The sequence below is a fragment of the Myripristis murdjan genome, chromosome 16 (assembly GCF_902150065.1).
Source record: "Myripristis murdjan chromosome 16, fMyrMur1.1, whole genome shotgun sequence".
Classification (NCBI taxonomy): domain Eukaryota; kingdom Metazoa; phylum Chordata; class Actinopteri; order Holocentriformes; family Holocentridae; genus Myripristis; species Myripristis murdjan.
The window spans coordinates 20,811,447-20,827,532 of record NC_043995.1 but is presented as its reverse complement, the minus strand read 5'-3'; the positions used below and the strand labels follow the sequence as shown (position 1 = coordinate 20,827,532).

The following is a 16,086-nucleotide window of genomic DNA, read 5'->3' as shown; positions in this document are numbered from 1 at the left end:
ATAGATTATGACTAATATTTGTACTGGGGCACTTTCGTTTTGTCGCTTGCATAGCCTCTCTCAAAAATACGGCTGTATTTAACCATAACTTCGTATTTATTGAAAAATTATTTAACCCTCCTTTAACGTAACTAACATTTTTTTATGAGTTGGGGTCACTTTGACCCCAGCGAATTAAACCTCCAGTCAGTTATAATAAAAACTGTTATCCACGTTTGTGCGTCTTGTTGACTATCTAAATAGCCCTTTAAATAAAACATCACCCGCCAGCATCATCATGTTGAATTAAGAAACATCATTAAATACGAAGCAAATATGGACAAACTGACCCCAAAGATAATAGGAAGGTTAACTAATTTGGATGTGCACACCCACACAGTACCTGCTCCCTGACCCGCAGGGAGACAGCTGAATGCATAAACTGCAATTACATGGAGGAAGACCGGGGATGGTGGACGAGTTGCGCGCAGATACACCGTCTATTACGGTCACGCAGCCGTGAACGCCACACGGACGCCACTCACCGTCACCGACCGACAACGAGTGACTTGAAATCAAGATGGCGACCGAGGGTGAGTACGAGTCGGTCCTCTGTGTCAAACCTGATGTCAACGTTTACCGAATCCCCCCGCGAGCATCCAACCGGGGCGTCAGGTGAGTCCCAGCCCGGCAGCATCACTTCACCGTTTTGTCCCAGCATCCAGTGATGCGGGTGCGCGAGGAACCGCAACACCTCACCTCGACCTACAGCACCGAGCTCGTGCCCGTAACGCACTGTCACGCAGGGCTGCATGTAGCGGCCGTCCGTGCGCTGATCGTGTTTGTGGTGCGTGGCCGCGCCTGTAAGGTCACGGATAATAGATTGCAATTCCTTATTGGTCATTTGTCTTACCTGGGCTTTACCTGTCCGGTGAAGGAAGGTTAATATGTAACGGGCCTATGCGGGACTCGCTGCATAGGCCACCCGTCAGCACCAGCTCTATTTGTAAATAAATGTCAGTGTTAAAGGAGAAGGAATGCCTGCATAGCGTAGACGTCAGAATGACTCAAAAGGGGCAAATGACCAAATAAATTATTGTTCTGCGAATAATAATGGAATAGTTAATTATTAGTGGGTAAGGAAATTCTGGCTTTGCATAGTAAGGGATTCAGTGTCTTGCTCAAGGACACTTCAGCAGGGTGGATGCTTGCTTACTGTCATGGGGCTTGACTGAACATGGGCCTCACTAACCGTCAACCTATTTTAAGATTATAGCTTCTGCAAAGGCATTATAATTAAGTTACATGGGTTTTATGCAACTGGAGGAGATTGCATTTGCTGACACATGATCAGTTGAGTGACACAGTGGAAATGGTTGACATTGGATTTTTTTGGCTCTTTTTCATTGGCTGGTGCTTTGGCCTGACCGGCCGCAGCTGTATCCATATGGACAGTAGTCCAAACAGTGGCATAGGCCCAGGTCTCATGAGACATGTGATTGGTTAACCAGTAACCACACGGTGCCAAGTCTGCTTTGTGATATACTGAGTAAGAGTGATGATGTAATATTTCAGCCCTGGGTCAGACTGAAATGCCCTTCTGATGCCTGAGTCACGCTTCTCTCACATATGAAATGACCAGCTTTAAAGCTACAGCATTAGTAGCGCCTGACTGTAGGACAAATCATAACAGCAATGTATAAACAGGCGGACAGACATGCGCACACACACACACACACACACATGCATACAAATCCCTGTGTCTTGTCTTTCTTCCTTGATTTTTCACTTGGTCCCATCATTAGTATCTTTAAATTGCTGACCTCCATCACACTCCTTTGTCTCTAACTGGCTGTGCGTGTCTTGCAGGGCGGCTGACTGGAAGCTGGATGCTCCTGACTGGACAGGACGCATGCGTGTGACAGCCCGGGGCAAGGTGGCCTACGTGAAACTGGAAGACAAGATCTCTGGTAAGGGAAGCACAGACAGGACAGGGGTCTTGTTTACTGGCGCTGCTGCTGTTATAAACCATCTCTCTGTAGTCCCCTCTTCACCATCCCTCTCTCCTTCTTTCTACTCCAAGGTCACATTCTTATAAGTTGATTTTAAAGAGAGTATACCGATAGTCTTCTTTCAGTCACTATCCATGCACTGCAGGGGTTTGACCACGTGGTTGTTTTCCCTGAAATGATTGCCAATATTGCCCTTGTTTTGATGTGCTTTGATTATCGGAAGCTGGACTTACCTTGCCTAATTTGGTCTCAAACTGAAGAACATTTAATTCTGGCCCACTTCCTCAACCGGATGCCCAATTTCTGCCTCAGGATGTGCATGTCTTGTCTCTCATCATAGTATAAACTGTGACTCAGACAATCCCTTTGATAAATTATACCGGTCAGCTGATGTTGTTGTTCTGCTCTACAGGGGAGCTGTTCGCCCAGGCACCGGTGGAGGAGTACCCTGGCATCGCTGTGGAAACTGTCAGCGACTCGAGCCGCTACTTTGTGCTCCGAATCCAGGACGACGGTGGTGAGGAAACTGGCATGAACCAGTGTTATCTTACATATATGTGCTCGTTACAGAGAGGATAATAAGTTGAGGATTCTCCGGTTCATTGATACTATTAAGAACCATACTTTTTTATGACATACCTAGACAAATACATATGGATTTTTTTGTGTAATCTGTAAATTGGGATTTAGTATGTATGCAAACTGCTTTCTAAGCTTGTGTCCTTGTTTGTTTTAGGGCGCAGTGCATTCATAGGTATTGGGTTCGGAGACAGGGGCGACTCCTTTGACTTCAATGTTGCACTGCAGGACCACTTCAAGTATGTAGATGCTACATATTATGTCATGAAAAATAACCAATTCAGTAGTTAATGAACTGACTCTAGTTTGTTAAAATTCAATTAATATTCACCACCCTCATCTTTCCCAGGTGGGTGAAACAGGACAATGAAATCATCAAACAGTCGCAGACTCCAGACACCACTCCTAAACTCGACCTGGGCTTCAAAGAGGGGCAAACCATAACTCTCAATATTGGGGTAAATTTGACAAATCATTCAATGTTACTCCATTTTTTTAATCAATCTAATTATTTGATTTGATGCGGTGTCTAAGTATTTGTACTGGACATGCATCTCTGTGAATGTACACATACACAGACTCTTATCCAATTCTTTTTTTTTTCTCCTCTCTATACATATTTCAGCAATCAAAAAAGAAGGATAAGTCTCGTCCGCAGAGTTCAGGTGGACTTGGACTCCTCCCACCTCCTCCTGGAGGCAAGCTCGCCCCACCCCCTTCATCTAGATCAACCAATCATAATACACAAGCACCTACAGGAGGAAGCAACACCGGTGGGTAATTATAACACTGCAGATCTATCTATCTACTGGTGGAATTTACAAAATGTTTTCCTCAGTTCCTGAATTGCTAGAATGATTAGGAATCACTTGAAACTAATCCATCATAATTATGCTATTGCCAGTTCATACTTGAATTCTGTTCCTTTTTAATTTTCTGTCTTCTTTTTTTCCTTTTTTATTGTCAGGTTGTTTGCTAGACCTGGACTCCAGTAACTCCAACTTAGCAGCTCCATCAAACCCCAACACCACAGCCAGCTCTGACCTCTGGGGAGACTTTGACTCTGTTTCCCCAAAGTGAAGGGAGAATCTCTGTCTTTTTCTCTCCTGGTTACTTTTCTGTAAATTAATGCAGAACTTATTATTTTTTCCCATCATGGGGTCTTGTATCTCTCCCTGCCAAGCAGGGGAAACCCCTGTAAGAGCTCATTTCAGTTCAGTTCCATAAAGCTTATCTTTGAGCTAGAAGCAGACCCCACTGTCCCAGCCAGTAGGATTTAGGATTTTAGGTCATCTCCTCCACCTCAGCAGACTCCCTATCACTCTCCTCTACACATTTTTCAGTCTTTTTTTGTTTACCTCCCTCTCTCTATTTCCCAATGCCCCATACTCCTATTTCCATTTTGTTTTTGCCCTTCGCCCTTTCATTTGTCATATCTAATTTCTTAACTACTATCACAGAGTATTTATCAAAGATATTATCAAGGGAGAGATATCCATAGAAATAGTCTGATGGTAAAATATAATGAAATATAATAATGAATGAATTTTATGTACAGAGAATATTTATTGTAAATGTATATATACATATATATATATATAGATATTGTCAGTAGTTTGTAATTATTGTCACTGACGTCGTTACTTGTGTGTAGCTTTCTCCAAATCCCCAGCTGGGGCCTAATTATATGCACTGACTGACAGGCTGGTCCGTCTATCGAGTTGGAAATGGGTGAAGTCTGCATTTTAATGCAAGGATTATTTTAATATTACACGTAGTGAGGCTTACCATTTCATGATTCCCTATGGAAGAAACGTGTCAGGCTGTAGCCATCCTACATAGTATTTGGCTGTCTGGTACCCTCTAGTGGGCTTTTGTAGCTCTGCAACCTCACTGTGGCATTGAGTGAGGAGTTTTTAACTGGAGCTGCAGCTGTTGAACATATATTTCACTGCAGATGTGTGTTCTGGGCACGGAGCGCGTTGTTTCAACTGGAGGATATTGTAAATCAGCACAAGGAGACAGACATGTGCAAATGTTGGATGTTAGAGAGTGATGGGAAATGAATGAGGGGAATAAAGTGAGTATGCTTTTATCTTTGCCTGTAGGGGAAACAGAAGGTTTAGTCCATGTTATGTCATCTCTACTCAACAGAGCTGTTGTAGCTGTGTCTGGGTGAGTCATTCAGGTCATGACCTCTCTCCTGCTCAATGAATGGCCCTGTGTTCTGCACCGTCCCGCCATTCTGGGGACAAATTCATCTCCCTAATGCATTATGAGAAGGTGAACAGGTCCTAGACTTAACACACAACATGTGCTGCACAAACAGATTTTAACTGTGAACTTGAAATCTATGTTGAGATTTAATGTTAGTCTCACTCCATGCAGTGTGAGACCAAGCTCGTCTTTGTTAGGTGCAGTGTTTTGTTGTTATTTTCTTAATGTGAGGAGAAATTAACCGGATTACAGTGATATCACACATGCACATGTATTGTGAAAGATGTGTCGTGACCAGTGTGATGATGGATGTTTGTTGATTGGATCACACTGAAACTGTGTGAGTGTATGTACGCCCTAACAATGTTGGTCAGTGTTTGTTTACTGTTCAGATAATATGCATTTTTCCCAGATGTTACTTGTTATTAATTGTACATGTGTATGGAAATGTATATGGAAATGCAATGAAAAATACAAAGATATCACCTAATGACCCTAACTTTGATATGTTTGTTTCTTTATTTTTTATTGCACAATGATGACAATGATGAAAATAAATCAAATAACCAATCAACACATGAACAATTAATTAGATTTTATTGGATATAATACACATAATATTGTATTGTCAATGAGTGCCTTATAGACCACAACAGAGTGGGGTTTTTCTCTTTACAATGAAATGATTCATCAGTGCTGCTATAGGCCTATTACTACAGTACACTTAATGGATCGTAAACCATAGAAGACATGATCTGTGTCCAACAACACACAGATGACATGAGCGCACCGTCAATATTCACAGATAATTAAAGAGGAGAAAAGACTTACAGTATACAAGAATAAAGATATGTGTCAACATATGTGTGTGTGTGTGTGTGTATGTGTGTATGAAGTGTGGAGTGTGTGAGGGAGATAAAGACAGAAGAGAGACCACCAGGTGCTGACCGGTGGATTTATGGTGTTATGGGCTGTTTGCATGACGGCACCCCTGGATCGTGTCTCAAAGGGACTCCATCCATATAGGCAGCCACACCGCCATCTTGGGCCCATCAGGCCTTGTTTGCCCAGGTTTTGGGGTTGCTACGGCGATTGCGGCAGCGTTTCTTATTCGTTGACCGCTGAAGGCGCTTCGGCCATCCAGACAGCTCTCTGCACAGTTCCGCTGTAACGGATACAAGAGCAAGAGAAATATTTCTCTGTGTAAATGTATGTTCACGTACTAGGTCGACGTGTGTGTGTGTGTGTGTGTGTGTGTGTGTGTGTGTGCATGGTCCTTACAGTGTTATTAATGCAGAGTGTTTTACCTTTCAGATACTCATCCTGCTGGCACACTGTCCTCATACAGATCTCTTTGTTGATCACATAGACACGAGGAAGGCTGGGACAAGAAGAGAATAAAAAATATGAACATAAAAAGAGGCCTAACTGGAGTGCACAACAAGTAGAGTGACTCAGTGTGACAGAGTGATCAAGCAGAAAGTTTCCTAAGCAAAATATTAAAGGTTAAATCCCTGCAACGCTCAGTGTTTTTCCAACATTAAGTCCAGTATCCCCCTAAAATGTAGCTGAGTAAGACTCTGAAACTCACTTGCTCGCTCATAAACATCATGACACTCACTCTGGATGTGAGTGTAAATGGTTGAATTATACATGTCAAAAGGAGTGGAAGTGTTTTAAGACTGCAGGTCACCTGTAGAAGCAGAGGCCGCCAATACATCTCTTCATGGGCTGGTGAACCGAGTACATCCTAGTGCAGGGGTACATCTCCTCCCTGCAGTCTGCAGAGACAGGGAATACAGAGCATGCTTGAATAGTGTCACACACAATGACAAGATGCAGCACATAATAATTTCCAAAACGTTCAGTATTTTAAAAAAGCACATGGAGACTCTTGACAGGCAGTTCAGACGTCCCTTATCTCTGCGGTCACTCACTGGGTGGCAAGCTGGTGACAGGTGCCTCGGGACTCTCTAGAGACAAAGAAGCAAAACACGATCAACGCAGGAAAACATCTTTGCTGCGACCCACTGCAGTGACTCACAGACTGACAGATGCCATGCAGTATAACATGTTTTGATCTAAAGTGTGACTTATGAGGAGAAACACTATTACCAGCCGGCTGTGCTTGGGTTACAGCTGTGAGCGCTGTGGAACAGAAACCACATGAGGGGAGTGTTTCACAGCATAAAAACAAACACACGGCGACTCAACCATAATTAAACAGGATGATTTGTGTGTTCTGTTTGGCAGAGTTACCGTGGAAACTGCAGAGGAGCAGGACCATTGGAAGGCTGCCCATTCCTCCAACTTGTAAGAGGTAAGTTTTACGAGCTGGAGGAAACCGTAGAGGAAAAGAGTTGGGGTGATTTCACAGAGTGGAACTGTTCAATATCCTCACTCCAGGTTTTTATCCTATTTATGTTTCCTTTAATCCCCTCGTTCCTTGCATATGAATGTTCCCAACATTCCAGGCCACTGTAATGTTTTCCCCTTCCCACTGTAAAGTGTTGGCCTGCTAGTAGAATAGATGTGCAAGGTAGTGCTGTGTTTTGTACAACACACAAGTTGTCATAATTGTAGTGGAATAGTTTCCTGTTCTGTGCTGTAATATTTCTCTCACACAAATAGCAACGGAGCAAATGAAGTAAAAGAATACATATAATTATATTGAACAGACTGTATAAAAACTTCCCTCTTGTCTGAGAATTCAGTTTCTTCTATTTGCTCTGTCTCTCTCCCCCTTTCTCTTTCTCTTTTTCTCCCTTCTCCTCTTCCCTCCCTCCCTCCCTCCCTGCATCATTCCTCTCGTGATGTGTCAATGTAACTTTGGAGTCCAAGACATGAGTTCTCTCAAAAGAATGTGTTTTTTGTGCCCTATTTGAGCGCCCCGCCACCCCTCCTTTCTTACAGTCGCACATTCTTTTCCAGCCTTTCTTTTCATAGAACATATTCCTGCTCTCCAACTGTACAACTGTCACTGGCCGTTGAGAGCATGACAGTTTTATCAGTAGTTGTGACATGTCCACATCATAGTACCACAAGTCATGCATTTGCAATTACGGCATTTAAAAGTCTATATTGTCCTTGTTTGGCTTGGTGCATGTCTGTATTGAGTTGTCTGTGAGATTTTTTTTTTTCTGCTTTTACTCACTGCCCATTGCATGTGATCACATACCTTACATACAAAAGGAATTCTGAAATTAATATAATTAGCCATGCACTCACTCTTACATCTCGAGTTCTCATCTGTAAAAGATACTCATCTGTCTGTTGTATGTGGCTTGTCCTCTATCAACAGCATGCTCACCAGTAAATGCCCACAATTATTAGAGTGTAAAAGAAGTGTAATTATCCCATACTCACAACTTTTGCTGTCGTCCGAAACTTCTTAGTTTTATGAATCTTTTGTCTTCTCTTCTTTCCCCTCCTTTCCTCTCCTTCTCCTTCTCCCTCCCCCTCCTCCTCCTCCCCCTCCCCCTATCCTCCTTCCTATCATAATTTTCTTGCTCTTCACTTTTTTCCTTCCCCAATCTGGTAAAAATTTAGGGTGCAGCTACAAGCCGTTTTCTTTCATGTGAAGAGTGTTTCTCTTGGGTTCCCACACGCCTTGTTTACAGTCATGCAGAACACAAATTCTTGAGAGACCATTTTACTAGACAGATATATAGTTGTAGTGTCTCAGTGTCTCATCACCGCAAGATAAAGCAGCTGTGTTATCATCATATAATCAAAGCCGGGGAGTTTTTCATGAATAATCACTAAGCCCAACAACTCATAAAGGATTTGGTCCTGCAAATACTTATCTGTGTAAACAACACCTGGCAAAAGATGACAATAATTTCTGTATGTAACATCAGAGATGCAGCTGTTGTCTGACCAGATTTACTACTCTTCTAGCTGTCACTCCTCTCTCAGAAAAATGCAAAGAGAGGAGAGCATATCTTTTTGTAAACCGCAACCAAATTACTTTCTCCTGGGCTACACTTGAATCTGTTTTCACATTAATGAAGAAAAGCAGATGTGCAGTGGATGTGCTAACCACAAATGCCTAATGGCATCAGGATCCTCAAATTTGCAATACAGCACAGACACCAGCAGGTGGAGCAGTGCACATGGGAAGTATACTCTCTGGCTTCAACAGGCAATCCCATCCAGGTCATCAGGTTAGGAATAAATATTGTGTAAATATGAACACACTGCATACAGTGTGACATTTTTAAAACTACATGTGATCCACAAGCTAAGTGTTGGAGTCCTGTAATAAATTATTTGACTGAAGGCAAATAATGAAGTGTTTAAATTATTTTGTCTTGGTCTTCAAAATGACTGGAAAACATATAAAATGCATGCAGTTTCATATAAAACTGTGTGGTTAATGTCTGACAAAACTGTATACAAAATGTCAAGTTTAATTAGTGAGTGTACCGTGGCATACCTGACAGTGTCTTATATCCTATATAAACTGACTTCAGTTTAGTCTGGATATAAGACTTTTGCAAAGAAAAGGATGAATAAACAAGAAACAATAGGAAATTTTACCAACAGGATATTTTTGTGCAGTCTACAAGGTTGCATGTATACACAGTTATGCATTGTAATCTGGAACAGAATCACTTCTACAATCTGTCTTTTTGAAAAGTTGGTTTTCATACAGGCTGCTCATTGTGGCTGCATGGGGAAGGAAACTCGATTCTGCACAGGCTTCCATGGACTTGACTAATATAAATTTTGCCACACATACCTCTGAAGTCACACACAACAAAACTCTCACTGGCTCTCACACTATGTTAGGCCTAGTCAGTTCAAGAGGGAGACACTCATCATCCCCTTGACATATCGGGGCTACATGGACTCTGGGGTGAGTGCCTGCGGGGCTGCCCTAACAAGGTCGACTGGGCGAGTCCGATGACAGCTTGACAGATGGAGGTAGAGTAAGCAAAAGAGAGGAGGGGAGGAACCAAGAGAGGGGGATCAATCCCAGGAATACATCAACCTGCCTTTCTGTTCACTCTGCTTTGGCACGAGGGGAAGGAGGTAAAGAAAGAGGAGCAGTGGAGGGCAGAGATGAATAAGGCAAAGCGAGAGAAGAGAGGAGTTAGAGAGTCAGGTGGTGAGCAAGCCAGAAAGCAAGAGAGACTGGATAACAGAAACATACCAGATAGTAAACACATGATAATCTCTCAGGTTGTTTATTGGTAGGAAGGCATTGCTCTGCTGCCTGTCTGCATGGCAGCCCAGCTCTGACACACATTCTGACTACAGCCTCCTCTTCAGCTTTACTCTCTGTGTTCCTGTATTTCAAACGACCAAAAGATTTTTGCATGCTTTGTCATGCACAGAACACACTTACCCATAGCTGCAGCTGTGCTCCTCCATTAGAGCATGTCTCTCTCACTCAGTACACACTCACTCGGTAATTAACACACATACACTATATTACCAAAAGTATTCGCTCACCCATTCAAATGATCAGAATCAGGTGTCCTAATCACTTGGCCTGGCCACAGGTGTATAAAATCAAGCACTCAGGCATGCAGACTGTGAAACAAGACATTTGTGAAAGAATGGGCCGCTCTCAGGAGCTCAGTGAATTCCAGCGTGGAACTGTCATAGGATGCCACCTGTGCAACAAATCCAGTCGTGAAATTTTCTCGCTTCTAAATATTCCACAGTCAACTGTCAGCTCTATTATAACAAAATGGAAGCGTTTGGGAACAACAGCAACTCAGCCACGAAGTGGTAGGCCATGTAAAGTGACGGAGAGGGGTCAGCGGATGCTGAAGCGCATAGTGCAAAGAGGTCGCCGACTTTCTGCACAGTCAATTGCTACAGAGCTACAAACTTCATGTGACCTTCAGATTAGCCCAAGTACAGTACGCAGAGAGCTTCATGGAATGGGTTTCCATGGCCGAGCAGCTGCAGCCAAGCCACACATCACCAAGTGCAATGCAAAGCGTCGGATGCAATGGTGTAAAGCACGCCGCCACTGGCCTCTAGAGCAGTGGAGACGCATTCTCTGGAGTGATGAATCACGCTTTTCCATCTGGCAATCTGATGGACGAGTCTGGGTTTGGAGGTTGCCAGGAGAACGGTACATTTCAGACTGCATTGTGCCGACTGTGAAATTTGGTGGAGGAGGAATTATGGTGTGGGGTTGTTTTTCAGGAGCTGGGCTTGGCCCCTTAGTTCCAGTGAAAGGAACTTTGAATGCTTCAGGATACCAAAACATTTTGGACAATTCCATGCTCCCAACCTTGTGGGAACAGTTTGGAGCGGGCCCCTTCCTCTTCCAACATGACTCTGCACCAGTGCACAAAGCAAGGTCCATAAAGACATGGATGACAGAGTCTGGTGTGGATGAACTTGACTGGCCTGCACAGAGTCCTGACCTGAACCCGATAGAACACCTTTGGGATGAATTAGAGCGGAGACTGAGAGCCAGGCCTTCTCGACCAACATCAGTGTGTGACCTCACCAATGCGCTTTTGGAAGAATGGTCAAAAATTCCTATAAACACTCTCCTCAACCTTGTGGACAGTCTTCCCAGAAGAGTTGAAGCTGTAATAGCTGCAAAAGGTGGACCGACATCATATTGAACTCTATGGGTTAGGAATGGGATGGCACTTCAGTTCATAGTATGAGTAAAGGCAGGTGAGCGAATACTTTTGGTAATATAGTGTATTTTAAATTAGATCAAATGACATTCAGCAGACCAGTGCTGCTCACTGTGTAAAAGAGATAATTTGAGGCTCTACCAGTGAATCTGTGTGATGACTTTTAATCCTGTTAAAGCAATTGAAGTAGCCAAACCTTAACACGGGTGATTGCAGCCAGGGGAGTGAGAGAGCGAGCGGGGGCGAAGTATCAGGCCACGCATGATGACCCAAGAGGTTTACTTAGCTCTGTGGGGGATACATTTCAAGCATTTGGCTGTTTGAACTCTTTATTTGCTTCACTGTGGTCATAAATCTGTCTCTCGTATCAGTAGGCCTATCTACTTTTTCAGCATCAGAAACTGTGTCATCTGTCTATCTCCTTTACCAAATATACAGTGTGTCTTTATATCCATTACATATAACATCAGCTGACTGTCTCCATATTAGTCAACTTTCTGGCAGGTGTCAGTCTGCATTTAAAGAGAGAGATCACTCAAATAGGAAATTTGTGTACAGTTCTCCAACAGCCTATGGTCCAAGAAATAGATAAACCAATAAATATTAAACACTTCAACTCTTCCACCCCAAATACATGCACACCCAAGCTTTGTTCAAACTTTAAGGACTGTATTTTAAATTCTGGTAGGGGATCCCAAGGTTTCCAAAGATATCAAATATGTCCTGCTCAATTACAGGAACTGTGTTTGAAATGATGCACAAAACATCAAGATATTTTCTATATGTTGTATCGGTGCAGCCATAAAACAAGAGTTTGAATATTTCACTCAGTATAGGTGTGGCGTAGCTTCCATGAAGTGTTGCAACCAGATACACTACATAATATGTTTGTGACATAAATATGTGAAATGTTTTTCCCCACAATGGAAGATAAGGGAAATGTTTTACTGATTGCTATTTACTGGGGAAATTTAAGGGAAAAAGTTCAAGTGGTTAATGAACATGAAGTCTTCTAAATCCATAAATAAGAGTCGTGAAGCGGAGATGTCATCAAGATTTAAAATCTGAAGATGCCTCGTGAACAATGCATCAGAGACAGACCCGCTTTGTGTTTGTTTATTCCGTAGGGGTATCATTAAATCTGAATTTGAAATGAAATACCCTTAACCTCAGAAAATCCTCGGTGGTCTGCCAGTAACCTTCGCAATCTTCTCGGATTTGCTCTCTGCAAAACAACTTGTCTTGATGTTCATCTTGATGGCATGGCAAATCTAAGTCAGTCTATGGCCTTTGGTTTCTATAGGGAGTGTGTTGTTTGTCCTCACAAACAGTCACTGAGCTGTCATCTGCGATCATAGCAATTATTTAGTTTGTGAAATGATTGGCGTTTCCCTGACAACGCATTTGTGTTTCAATATGGACAGCGGTCTACCTTTCTTGCGGTCTAGCTGTCCTTATTTCTCCCGTTTTCATCATCCCTGCTATCTGTCCTCATAAACCTCCAACAGATTTGCACCTCGATCAGCATCTTTGTGTTGGCAATCCATTGTCTCTCTGCACCACAACATGTGTTTCCATTTGTCAGACTGTGGTCCTTCATTAACTCCCCACCCAACTGTCACATGAGCCTTGTCCCTTGGTTTCCCGGAAAAAAAGCACTTCCCAAACAGCCACAAGTAAAGGAGATATCAAGCACGACCCTCTCCAAAAGGGGTAAGAGGTGTTAAGTTGAAGTGTTTTAACGCACATACCATGGGGGTACGGCCACACGGACACACACCACAAGAGAGGGTCAGCTGTTCTTGACTCGCGTAAGCATTGACCTGAGAAGAGTGAAGTCTACAGAGGGAGAGAGAGAGAGGGAGGGAGACGTGAGGGGTGAGAGGTGCACAAAGCAGACGTGACTGAGGAGGCGGGAGAGATGAAAGGAAAAATAAAGCCCAAGTGACGTGGGAGGAGAATCGGGAGAGAGGAGGAAGAGGCAGGAAGCACAGGGATAGAAAGAGATGAGGGGGTTAATGAGCGAGCTGGGTCAGAGTGTTCCATCAGATTGTGCTGCAGCAGGCCTATGGGCGCCAAGGGAGCCTGACTTTTAGGTTTTGGAGGGCTGTGGAGTACAGATAGTCCACAGGAGGTGATGATGTGCATGGTGTGTAAATAGATGGGCCCGGGGTCTATTTATAAATCCATCTGGAGTGGCCCTTAGCGGGGGCTAGCACAGCCCCCACTGACATACACACATGCACATGTCCCATTAGCGGCTTGCTACCAACAGGGCTCTGCTCCAGTGTGGTACTGTGCATACTCAGTGGAAAAGTTAACACTGAAAAAGTGCTTTTTTTTAATGATGTTTTTGTTTTTGTCTTTTGTATTTGTTGATTATGAAGCAAAAGTTTATGCACAACTGAATGTCCGGTGCTGGGAGAATGGCTCAAATGTGCAAATAAACGTTGCACCCATGCACACCGTCTGCATAACAATTTATTTATACAACGTTTCGGTGCACTGATGCCTGAGGAATGTCAATGCACTGAAACTTTGCATAAATGAAGAGTTATTGTGCAGATGTGCAGGAGTGTAACCTTTGCTTGTATCTGCTGATTAAAATGGAGCAAAGCTTTATCTGGTGTGCAGCTTGGCTGGGGTTTTAGATCTTACTGTATTCCATTTTACAAGCAGTGTGATGCCAAGTTCTCTGCCTCTACATTGGCACACACTTGTTAATATGATAGGATAGTTTAGTAGTGGTGAATAATGTGTGCAGTCTACACTCATGGCCATTAGCAATAGCACTGCATTCTTTTGGGAGCATAGTTTGTGTCTGAAATGACTCGTGCAAAAGTGATTTTTCAAATTGTGCATTGTTCTGTGTGACAGATATAGGACAGTTGTCCCCACTAATAGCATGGGGGTCAACCTGTCGTGTGTGAAGATTTCACATGGGGTTGTTTTGCTGTCAACATGTGCACCAACCGTGAAGTCAAACAAAGCAAAGGTCATTTTAGCTTTAAAAGAGCGGATACAGAAAGAGCAAATGTGTGCCGTGCTTCTGCTTCTTCTGCAGATAGCACACCGGGGCTGGCAACAGAGTTTGGAAGAAGATCCTGAAGTGCTGGAGCTGCTATCAGGTGGTATTGTTCAGTCCAATTTTAGATGAGCCTCTTCCATTCTACAGCACCTGTTGCTGCGCCTTGACAAAAAGTATCATCACTTGTCCACTAGTGCAAGCTTTTATTTTGCTAGGGCTAAGTAAAAATGTGGTTGATAATATGGCTGCAAAAAATTTCCTCCAGGTATTTCCATGTAAAAAGTAATCACAATCATAATCACAATCATAATCACAATCCTAATCCTAATCATAATAATTTTTATGTGTATAGCACCTTTCATAGAGGGGGTGTAGCTCAAAGTGCTTTACAATAAGGTGAAAAAAACAAGAGTATAAAACAGGCAATTAAAAACAAATGCAACTGCTGCACAATAAAACAACTGAAAAACAAAAAGTAGAACACATAGAAGATGGGGATAAAACAAATTAAGATTTAAAAACTGTAACATATATAGAAACAAAGGAAGACATAAGAATGTAAGACAAGGAGACATAAAAATAGTAAAATATGTAAAGGAACAAAATAAAAGAATAAGACAAAAGAAAAGTGACAGTTAGTTAAAAGTGATGTTCAATAAATACGTTTTCAATTGGTGTTTAAAAATGTTCACAAAGCCTGCACATCTGATAGCCTTTGGCAGGGAATTCCATAATTTTGGTGCTTAATTTATAAAGGCTGAGCTGCTGATTTTCTTATTTACGTGATAGTTTGTATCTAAAAGACCAGACGCAGAAGATCTAAGAGGTCATGAAGGATCATAAAATGACAAAGAATTAGTGATGTAGGCTAGTCCTAACCCATTGAGAGTCAATAAACAAGTAAAGAACTTCAAAATCAATCCCAGAGACACATGCAGCCAATGCAGGTTAGCTAAAACTGGGCTGATATGCTCTCTCTTTTTAGGTGCAGTTAAAAGTCTGGCAACAGAGCTGTGAATTAACTGGAGTTTATCATTGGTCTGTTTTGGAAGACCAGTGAAGAGAGCATTGCAGTAGTCCAGTCTGGTGGAGAAAAATGCATGAACTAGTTTTCTGGCATCTTGTTGGGATAGGAACTGCTGTACCTTTGCAATATTCCTTAAATGAAAGAAAATGGACCATGTAGTAAATGGACCATACCTTTTTATATGTTGCATACATACCATTATTGAGTTAAATACATGAGTAAAGGCTATTTAAATGATCCAAATCAGCAAAAGGAAAAAAATGCATAGGTGGTATTCTAATTGAAAGCCTTTTCATGTAAGCTTTAAAAGCAGGCCCATCAATATCAATATGGTGGTTTGTGGGGGGCTGCAGTACGGTGCTTTAATGCTTTCACTGGTCCATCCCTATCCTGCCTCGAAGATTTATTGATTTGCACTATGAGGAATGATGGAACAAGCCATCTCATGTAAAGACGTCAATCTGAAATGCCATTTGTCATAACTGCATTTTATGTAACTGGACACTCTGTGTCTGCATTTCAAAGCAACTCTTGGGAGGAAGGTAAATATAAATGGGTTTATTTTATTCATTTATCAGTGCCATAACAGACTTTACAAACAGTACAGTACAGATTGTGGGTTCAAAC

At 42.4% G+C, this 16,086-nt stretch overlaps 2 protein-coding genes across 3 annotated transcripts; one reads left to right on the top strand and one right to left on the bottom strand.

Annotated features, from left to right (window-relative positions):
• Nucleotides 1-553: 553 nt before the first annotated feature.
• On the top strand, nucleotides 554-5,287 carry LOC115374001 (adaptin ear-binding coat-associated protein 1-like). The gene is made up of 7 exons (XM_030072683.1): nucleotides 554-654; nucleotides 1,849-1,949; nucleotides 2,404-2,508; nucleotides 2,728-2,809; nucleotides 2,920-3,028; nucleotides 3,196-3,343; nucleotides 3,538-5,287. Exons 1-7 carry the CDS (start codon nucleotides 560-562, stop codon nucleotides 3,648-3,650), a joined length of 753 nt encoding a protein of 250 aa, XP_029928543.1. The 5' UTR covers nucleotides 554-559; the 3' UTR covers nucleotides 3,651-5,287.
• Nucleotides 5,288-5,367: 80 nt separating this feature from the next.
• On the bottom strand, nucleotides 5,368-10,208 carry mfap5 (microfibril associated protein 5). Of its 2 annotated transcripts, none has more exons than XM_030072558.1 (7): nucleotides 10,141-10,208; nucleotides 7,047-7,121; nucleotides 6,903-6,935; nucleotides 6,725-6,760; nucleotides 6,481-6,568; nucleotides 6,095-6,168; nucleotides 5,368-5,952 (listed from the first exon to the last, which is right to left on the bottom strand). In XM_030072558.1, exons 1-7 carry the CDS (start codon nucleotides 10,142-10,144, stop codon nucleotides 5,840-5,842), a joined length of 423 nt encoding a protein of 140 aa, XP_029928418.1. In that variant the 5' UTR covers nucleotides 10,145-10,208; the 3' UTR covers nucleotides 5,368-5,839. The 2 variants fall into 2 exon arrangements, with proteins under 2 accessions (XP_029928418.1, XP_029928419.1); XM_030072559.1 differs by lacking the exon at nucleotides 10,141-10,208 and adding an exon at nucleotides 8,154-8,231.
• Nucleotides 10,209-16,086: the final 5,878 nt, after the last annotated feature.

Bases quoted from the DNA above. Each gene is read 5' to 3' on its own strand.
- LOC115374001 (XM_030072683.1), top strand. From the start codon at position 560: ATGGCGACCGAGGGTGAGTACGAGTCGGTCCTCTGTGTCAAACCTGAT. The intron at 2,509-2,727 runs GTGAGGAAACTG...TGTTTGTTTTAG, and splicing joins CCGAATCCAGGACGACGGTG to GGCGCAGTGCATTCATAGGT. The intron at 3,029-3,195 runs GTAAATTTGACA...TACATATTTCAG, and splicing joins CCATAACTCTCAATATTGGG to CAATCAAAAAAGAAGGATAA.
- mfap5 (XM_030072558.1), bottom strand. The intron at 6,761-6,902 runs GTAATAGTGTTT...CTTTGTCTCTAG, and splicing joins AACCCAAGCACAGCCGGCTG to AGAGTCCCGAGGCACCTGTC. The intron at 5,953-6,094 runs GTAAAACACTCT...TATCCGTTACAG, and splicing joins GCAGGATGAGTATCTGAAAG to CGGAACTGTGCAGAGAGCTG.